Source organism: Silurus aristotelis, assembly GCF_946808225.1.
Source record: "Silurus aristotelis genome assembly, chromosome: 15".
In the NCBI taxonomy this organism is placed as follows: domain Eukaryota; kingdom Metazoa; phylum Chordata; class Actinopteri; order Siluriformes; family Siluridae; genus Silurus; species Silurus aristotelis.
This window is the reverse complement of record NC_139588.1, coordinates 7,977,008-7,986,465: the sequence shown is the minus strand read 5'-3', so window position 1 is coordinate 7,986,465 and position 9,458 is coordinate 7,977,008. Positions and strand designations below refer to the sequence as shown.

At 35.8% G+C, this 9,458-nt stretch overlaps 1 protein-coding gene across 1 annotated transcript; it reads left to right on the top strand.

The window, feature by feature from the left end:
• Window positions 1-735: 735 nt before the first annotated feature.
• Window positions 736-4,157, top strand: faslg (Fas ligand (TNF superfamily, member 6)). Its single transcript, XM_083563365.1, has 4 exons — window positions 736-1,562; window positions 2,178-2,223; window positions 2,332-2,388; window positions 2,737-4,157. Exons 1-4 carry the CDS (start codon window positions 1,299-1,301, stop codon window positions 3,138-3,140), a joined length of 771 nt encoding a protein of 256 aa, XP_083419491.1. The 5' UTR covers window positions 736-1,298; the 3' UTR covers window positions 3,141-4,157.
• Window positions 4,158-9,458: the final 5,301 nt, after the last annotated feature.

Sequence of the window (9,458 nt, the reverse complement as noted above, 5' to 3'; positions counted from 1 at the left end):
CCTTTTGATTCTTTCTGCTAATGAGAGGTTTGGTCACTGCAGAGTGGGCTTTCAGTCCAAATGCTTAAACGTCGAGACACTGTATGACGAGACAGATCCTTACCCTGTTCAGCCCTGAACTGGTGAGCAATTCCAGCTGCAGTGTGGAAACGATTGCCCATTGAGATCCTCCACAGTATCCTGTCCTCTCTTGTATTTGTCTTCCGTGGACGACCAGCCTTCTTGGCAGACTTGAATGAGTTTGTGATTTTGTAAAGATTCAATATTCTTTAAATCACAGATTTGGAACGACCAACTTGTCTTGCTATGGCTGATAGGGTCATCCCTTTGGCCTTCATCTGGACAACCTGCTGCCGGAGGCTTTCAGTCACTTTAGAACGGCCCAGCATCTTGCAGAGTCAGTGAAACTGGAAGTTAGGCTGCCAGTTAAATAGGGGTTGACAGATAATCAAGGAAATTAGCACCAGGTACCAGATTAACACCAATAACTGGGAGGTATCTGAAAGTGTTTTCTAATTTTATTTATTTATTTATTTATTTATTTATTTATTTATTTATTTATTTATTTATTTATTTATTTATTTTTGGGAACATCATGCTTGACCTTTATTATTGACAGAAGCAGGCACAAAAATGCTTCAGTAATGTTTGCTTCAATGCATCAACTTTGTCTTTAAGCATCATGGTTTTGGCATACACTAAATTTACTCTGATTCATTTTCTAACACAATTGCCACCAAATATATCCCCAGAATATCCTGTGGTGTAGCAACATCTTATTTTGAAATAATCAGCAATAATATCATGTAACTGGATCTGTAGCATAGTTCTTGATAATAATATATGTGCTTTTTGGTATGCATCAGGTGGGCTAATACACTGCTTTGTCAAATTTATAAACATCATTATACATTTCCAAGATTACTAATTGCAACAAAAGAAAATCAAATGTGGTTCTGAAGATTACTTTCATGTTCACTGAAGACTATGTAAATGAACAGCTATTGATGTGACAGATTTGTGACCTGGCTGATTTAAGATAATGAAAGAGGGTTTGTCTTCCCATGATGTCATCACCTTCAGTATATAAAATCTTATGGGCAGGGAGAATTTTCTGCAAAGACAAAGAGGAAAGAGAGAGACCTAGAAAGAAAGTAAGAAGAAGAAGAAGAGGAAGAAAAAGTAGAAGTAGAAGAACGTGGGTGGAAACTGCTGAATCTGTCTTTTTTTAAGTAGGTAATATATTGTGTCAGACACACACAGTAATCATTCAGAGACTGACACACAGAGAAGCAGCCATGCACGGGTACACATACCCTCCAGTGTTCACAGTTGATGCTGCAGGTGGCTTTCAGCGTCAGCATCAGGCTGCAGGTATTGAACCTCCTCCGATTCCCTGCTGGACATTTCCTCCTGCTCAAGTTCGGGTCAAAAAAAGCGGTAGAGTAACAAACTCTGCAGGATGCCTCCTGATTATGGTCCTCCTGACCATTTTTGCTGCAATGGGACTCGGGGCCTATCAGATCAGGAAGCTGCAGACTGAGCTGTTACAAATGAAAGAGGTGAGGCTTATCTATATGTCTCTCTGTTTTCGGGCTGACTGTTTGTGTAAAAATAGTAACATGATCAAATATGCAATCACTCGATGTAAAAATGTTTTTATAGGAAGCCTGACTATTTGTTCTTACAACAGAGTTGGACTGTGACTGATGATTCATAATCACTATTAAAAATACATGCAACATTTTAATGATAGAAATGTGACCAATATTTATAAATTATATCATTCAAACTGGTTCTGAAATAAAATAAGCTTTTTCTTTGTGTCTAAAAACCTTCTTTTTGGTCTGGTGCATAATGCCTTCTCTTTTCACAAGACCAAAAAGTTTTTAGATACAAAGCAAATGTCTAACAGGTGGGTTTTTTTTTTCCACAATTTGACATTTACTGGAGCGTTTTAAAATTAACATAAGCTTGTGGTCACAGGTCCAGCAGAACAGGAAGTCCTATGCTCAAACCAAAGAACATGGTTTTGCTTTCTTGTGAACTCAAGCTGAGTATCATGCATCTATTTAAGCAGTCACATTAAGTGCTAGCATATTTTTGAGCATGCATGCCAGCCAAAAATATAATTGGTATCAGATATGTGATGTAAACCCGGATTTCTTTTATGTCAGGAAATGCCACCACAGACTGAAAGCAATATGCCACAGAAGCAAATCGGTAAGTGGCAAACCTTCTTTAATCTCCCAGCTTATTATTCAAAATGAAATCTACCATGCTTTCAAATGTAAATATGTTAACATTTCCTTATATATTGATTTTTTAAAGGGTACCAACAAGATTATATAAGAGAGACCAAGCATGAACCAGCTGCACATCTAATGGGTAAAGAATCCTAATGTATTATAAATTGTAATTACACCTTGTCCAAATGCCAAATTGTAATAAAAAATACCAGGCAAACACCTACTGCATATTTCATTGTTAAAAAGAGCAGTACTACAAACAGTTATTAATATTTAATAGTGTATAATTTAGTTTAACCTGAACAATTCCACCTTATCCACATAAATTTGCACCAAACTACATTTGTTATTTGTTCAACACTCAAATAACCAATCAGTTATAGCTCACTAATCTTACACAGGCGATACTTTCATTTCATATAACTGGACCTGGAACTATACTTCTTTTTTTACCAAAACTGTCATCTTTTCTTCTTATCCTATTCAGGACAAACCCAGGATAATAAATCGAAGACCCTGAAGTGGGAGTCGAGGCATGGTCGTGCTTTTACAGATGGCGTTCTGTATCGTGATGGTGGTTTACAAGTGAATGATACGGGCCTGTACTTTGTCTACTCACGCGTGCAGTTCCTATCAACAGTCTGCAAACCGAGGGACTCCCTGAACCACATCGTGTACATAAAGAGAGGGGAACGAGTAATAAAACTCATGAATGATCATCGAGAAGGCTTCTGCCAAGTCAGTAAAAATGAATTGTGGTCAGCTGGAAGTCACCTTGGCTCTATTCATCAGCTCAGACAGTATGACTGGGTATTTGTCAATGTATCAGAGCCAACCCGGCTCAGTTCCGACCACCAAAGTAATTACTTTGGCCTTTTTAAACTTCCATAAGCTTTAAATGTGTTGCTCAAATGTTTGACTGGCTAATGTCTTGAGGAAATATGAATAGTGTATTTGAATGGCCAAATTGGCTGTTATATAATGTTTACCACTAACACTACCAGGCTCTTGCTGTAAGTTGCAGTAGTGTTAATTATTTATTTTATACATTCTTATTATGAACCGAATTTCTGAGAATTATTTGAACTGTAATCAATATAATAAGGCGGTCATATTGACCATAAAAATACATACAAATCTATATAATATATTTTTTTCGCAATAATTAGTGTTTATTAAGTAAGAGAACAATGTTGTACAAATAAATCTCTTTAATAAATAAATGGTTATGCATTGCACAAATATTACTATTTTTGTTACTATTTTAAATGGCTTAGGTAATGTCCACCCAAAACAAAAACAAACAAAAAAAACATGTAGTTAGCATGATATCACACAGTTGTTGATGATGGCAGGGGAAACAGTGGGCTGATACAGGGAGTGAAAGAGGAAAATATGCTAAATAGTACAATTAACATAGTTTCCAGGTTTGTTTTGATACTGACCATAGAATTAACATTTTGTTTCACAAGTCATTACATTTTTCTGTCAATATTTTATCAGTTATCAAATGCTTTAAATGTTTTCAACTTTCAGCAAAGAGATGCAGCCTATTCAGAGTTGCACACTGAGGTCTTAAAGACTCAATTCTGCAATGTTGCAGTTTCATTCCTCATCATTTCTGCAAAGACCCTCATGCTGGCTTCATCGCAAAGCCACATAGATACAAGTAGTCTTGCTGTCTCTAAGACACACACACACACACACACACACACACACACACACACACATTCAGATTTCTGCTGCTGACGCAGAACACTGTGTCTTTTCTTAGTTTCCTTCCTGTGTTATAACTTCAGCGACAGTACGTAAAATTTCAGTCTGTTAAATTTGGTCAAAACATGTAAAGTGTAATTTAAACTGCATTTCACTTATGATTTCCAATAAAACAATATGTTTTGAATGACACTTTTTTGTGTGTTGTGCGAATAAAAGGAGTGAAAGTAAAGTATCGAAAAGAAAAAAAAAAAGAAAAATTCAATAACCTGGATGCATAAACTTTTATGGCTGTGTGTCTGCGATTAGAATTGACTAAACACATTTAAATTCATATTTTCAATTAATTATAATACATCTGTTATTAATAAAGTGATTGTAATTAACCTCATCCAAGAAAAGAGGATTTTATTTTTATTTTTTTTTACATCTTCTTGGTGTAATCCATGGTTGACAAAGAGATTGCAAAACACTTATGGCTTTTTGTTGTAAAAGGATATTGATCAGGAAAGGAGTTTAAAATAATTTTCAAAACATTAGCTGTACAACCCCAATAAAAAAAAAAAAAAGTTGGGATGCTGTGTAAAATGTAAATAAAAACAGATTGCCATTTTTGGCAAATCAGTGATTTTCTCATTAACCCAGAGGTTTGGCACCTGACATTGTGGTGTGCCAACAACAATCTTGCACTCAACACTGAGAAGACTAAGGATGTGATTGTGGACAACCACACACACTTCCATCTACACTGACTAGCTTCAAATTCCTTGGTGTCCATATATTTGGGTTTGTTTTTTGGTCACTCAACACTGCCACACTAATCAAAAAGTCACCACAGTGCCTTTAATCCAACTCGGCACATTTATACACGTGAGTCAGGATACCTTGGTGTCACTTTTTGATGCCCTGGGTACCCCTTTTGCGCCATTTTTCAACATGCAGGGTTAGGGGTAGGGGTAGGGTTTGGATTAGTTAAAACGGGTTAGGGTAGTTGGTGAGAACTACCCTAACGGCACTTTGATATCAGAAAGTCTTTTATTTATTTATTTTAAAATAAAAAATCACTTAAATAAATAACAGATAAATATGGCCTCGGGGAAGTCTGCTCACCTAACACGTCAAATTTCAATGCTGCAGGCTCCGGTTCAGAGTTCTATAAAAGTCTATGGGAATCCCTGCACGTTGAAGAATGACACTTGGCATCAAAAAGTGATGCCAATGCATCCTGATGTGTTCGATCATAATCAGAACAGGGTTGAAAACTGCCCAAGAAGATCACTGGTCTTCAGCTACTCTCAACTAGAGTCTTCAAACACTGCCTACAAAAAAAAGAGAATCATTATCAAAGACACCTCTCACCCCCAGCCATTGACTGTTCGTCTGGGAGATGGTATAGGAGCACCAGCAGACTCAGGAACAGTTTCTTTCCCTCAACTGACAGCCTACTGAACTCTATAAACAAATGATGATCTCTACATCCAACTCAGTCAACGTAACACTACTCAAAGACTGCATTGTACATTAACATGTCTCCATACTGTAAGCTTGCATTGTTTTCCAAGTTGCCTCTTACTGTTACTGCATACTGCTGCACATTCTCTTACTGTTGCACAAACTACAAGATTCTGACTCATGTTGCCTTTTTGCACTGTTTTGGTCACTGCACTGCCATAGACACTTTTAATTAATAACCTTCTGTGTTTATCTTCACATTTTCACCTAATACAGTATAATATTATATATATATATATATATATATATATATATATATATATATATATATATATATATATATATATATATATATATATATAAAAGAATTGATTTATTTATTTACATTGCTATTTGCACTTCTAACCAGAAGAATTGGTTGAGATTCTATCAGCATTTCATTGCCTCTGTACTTGTACTCTGCATAATGACAATAAAGAACACATTTTATCTATTCTAATATACACTAATGAACCCCCATACCAACAGAGATGCTTCTTTTTTTTACTTTTTGTGCTGATGATAAGCCAGGTGGTCCCTCTCTTCTTTACTCTGGAGGATGCAGCATCCATGATTTAGAAAACATTTACATTTTCATTTAAATTTGACTACAGAACAGTATTACACTTCGTCTTAGTCCATTTAAAACGCACTTTTGCCCAGGGAAGATTGTGGTGTTTCTTCTTTGCATTATAAAGCTTTAACTTGCATTTGTAAAAAACACAGCAATCTGTGTCCATAGACACAGACAATTATTTTTTTATGGTGTTTCAGAGCCCATGTTGGCATTTCAGAGCATTGTAGATTATGAGATATTCAAATTCTTTGCAATCTGAACATTATTCTGAAATTTTTTTTTCAAGTGTTACTGACCTGTTTAACCAAATCCAATCGTGGTAATGACCTGTTTAACCAAAGAGTGTGTCCAGGCAGGGGTGTCCAAGTGTGTACAGTGGAACACTATGGTGTCAAATCATCAAGTGTTGCATCTCATTGACATGACCAAGGACAGGATGTCCCTTCAAAATGGACAAAATATCAAGAACAAGTACTAGAAATAAATCTTAGAGAGGATGCAAGGAGACACATTAAAGGAGCCACAGGAATATCTGGCAAGTACTGCTTACTCTATGCATGTTACAACAATCACAAGTAGTGGACATTGTAGCTCAATGGTTAAGATGTTGGATCTTCTGATTGGAAAGTGAGTGCGAGTTCTAATTTAAGCAATACTAAACATCCACTGATGGGCCCTCGAGCAAGGCTTTTAACCCTCAGCAGCTCGGCTGTATGAATTAGATATCTGTCACTCTGGACAAAGGTGTCTGCCAAATGTATGTTCAAAAAAAATATGTCAAATAAATAAATAAATGAATGAATAAATTAAAGCCCCCTTAATCACCCAATGAAGGTTGGCTTGGATCAAATAAATCATATTACGTGCAGCACATGTTTGAGAATGTGTGCATGCCAGCCAGAAATGTATCAATGATATATTTCTTTTTTGTGTCAGGAAATGCAACCACAGACTGAAAGTAGTACACCGCAAAGGCTAGTCAGTAAGTGACTATCGTGCTTTAATCTCTCACCCTATCTTGTTTTATCTAACTGATCTGAAAGGAACCATGCCTACAAAGATAAATACGATATCATGCACTATTTAATTACTTTTGCAAGGCACTAAGTAGACGAAATTAAGGAAAACATGCATACACCAGCACATGCACATCGAATGGGTAAAGAGAGAATCCGACTGCTATAAAGGATAATTACATCTTATTTAACTACCAAAAAGTAATCCAAAAAATGCATCAAGACACAATCTACATATTTTGATAGGCAGCAAACAATGTGGCAAACAAGTTGGTCTAATAAGTATATGTATAATTGTGGTAGTATCATGTTATATCGCTGAATATATTCCCTTCAGCTGGAACTGGGGCTCTGAACAAGATTAACTAAATCGTGTAGCTAGACATGGAAACCAAAGCATAAATCCAAGTAAATTAGTAGTAGTTTGATAGATCTTGAGTAAAGAAAGAGTTAAATACAATTACAATATCAAGATTTGGTAGACTCTTAGTCATCAGACTTTCAGAATTCTATATTACAAGCATAAGGTGATTAAACATTAGGGTTAGAATGAAATAAATATAGCTTTTGTAATGTTCCACTGCACAAGTTTCTGTTTTTATATGGAAAACATGCCAATTCATTACATACATGTAGATTAAATGTAGGCGATGTGTCGGTTAAATAGTGAAATGAATACTGAACCAACATGGCTTCTTTTCCGTACATCAACACCATGCTACCATGGATTGGCCTGCCCAGTCACCAGATCAAAATTCTATTGAACTGCTCTGTAATGAACTGGATTGAACTGTCTGGACGACCAGAGAGTCTAAAGCTGTTATTCATGCTAAGGGAGAATTTATTAATGAAAATACTCTTACCTGTATGTTGATTACATTTGGCAGACACCATTATCTAGAATGACTTATTTTCACACAATTATTGCTTTTATACAATTAAGCAATTAATGGTTAAAGCCTTTGCTCAAGCACCCAGCAGTTGCTGCTGGGTTTTCCTGGCATTTGAACTCAAAGCTTCTGATCACACAACAAAATTATTTTGACATAAACAAAGAGATAATCAAAAAGAACATTTATGTGTCTCTCAAAAATGAAAAATAGGTATATAGATGTATATACTGGTTGATAACAGCATCTAATGTTTTTTTATGTGTGGTAATCAAATGAGCTCATTATTCACCCATGGAAACAGCACACACACACACACACACACACACACACACACACACACACACACACACACACACACACACACACACACACAGATATATCCATGTGTGCAAACACCCCCATAGGAAATGACCATTATGGGCAACCACAAGGATCAATAGTTTGACTCTTAATTTTACTGCGAGTTGCTAAAAAATTTATCAGGTCTACACCAACCTCACCAGTAAAACGGGAAAGTGACCACAATTGGTTTAAAAAATCTTCATATAAGTAATGCTTACTGAGATGTTAACACATATACCTTGATCAACTTTGCCATTCTATCAGTTGAACTAGCACAGTAACACCACTGACAGCATTACTTTTAAGTAGTGCCTATATAATGTGGGGAAAAATTGTCTAAACATAGAATATGTAAAGGTGGTTAATGTGTGTATAAAAAGTTGCAGATTTGTCATTGAGTAGGCTGCATGTTTTTGGAACAAGGCACTATTACAATATTCATTGCTAAGAATAACTTATTCCAATGTTTTTAAACACAAGTGAGCATTTGACAGAAATGTTAAACACTTTCGTTTATACGTGTTCAAATAAAAAATGCTTAAAGTAGAGCAGTCTATTTTTTTTTTTTTTTTTTTTACCTGCAAGCTGTCATTGTTTTCAAAATGATGTGTAAATGTTCGCATTTTACAGTAATGAAGCAGATGCTTTTCCTTATGTACATATGATTTCAATTGTAGTTTTAATGATGTTTGGTGGAGGTCAGGTGCCTCACTTCGCACCATGCTCTGAGGTAAAGCTCCTTTTTTTGCAAAGCTTCCACAGCGTTGACGGTTTGACAGCTTTTAAAGGTTGATTTTGAAACTCGACACCCACCCATCCACTCAAGATTTAACTAAGCTCTGCAAACCGACCATTGTGCTCTATTTTTCCTCCTTCTTATCCTGTGTATGTGGTTGGGTGGAGTGGGAAACGTCTTTGTTGCGGTCATCATTCTGATTAATGGTATTTTAAATAGTTTCTAAATTCTTTATATTTATATCACCCAATTTTTTACACATAAACTATGTTCTGTCTCATTGTATTGGATACAATAATACAAATGGTAAAAGCAGCAAAAATGCAGTTACTGAAAATTAGCAATAAATGGTTGACTGGATTAAATTTTTTTTTTTTTTTTTATCACACAGGTTAAACTGGTACACTCCCTGAGTCAAAGATGCAGAAATGATGCTGT

Coding starts and splice junctions, on each gene's coding strand:
- faslg (XM_083563365.1), top strand. CDS start 1,299: ATGCACGGGTACACATACCCTCCAGTGTTCACAGTTGATGCTGCAGGT. Junction 1,563..2,177: donor AGCTGTTACAAATGAAAGAG/GTGAGGCTTATC, acceptor CTTTTATGTCAG/GAAATGCCACCACAGACTGA. Junction 2,224..2,331: donor TATGCCACAGAAGCAAATCG/GTAAGTGGCAAA, acceptor GATTTTTTAAAG/GGTACCAACAAGATTATATA.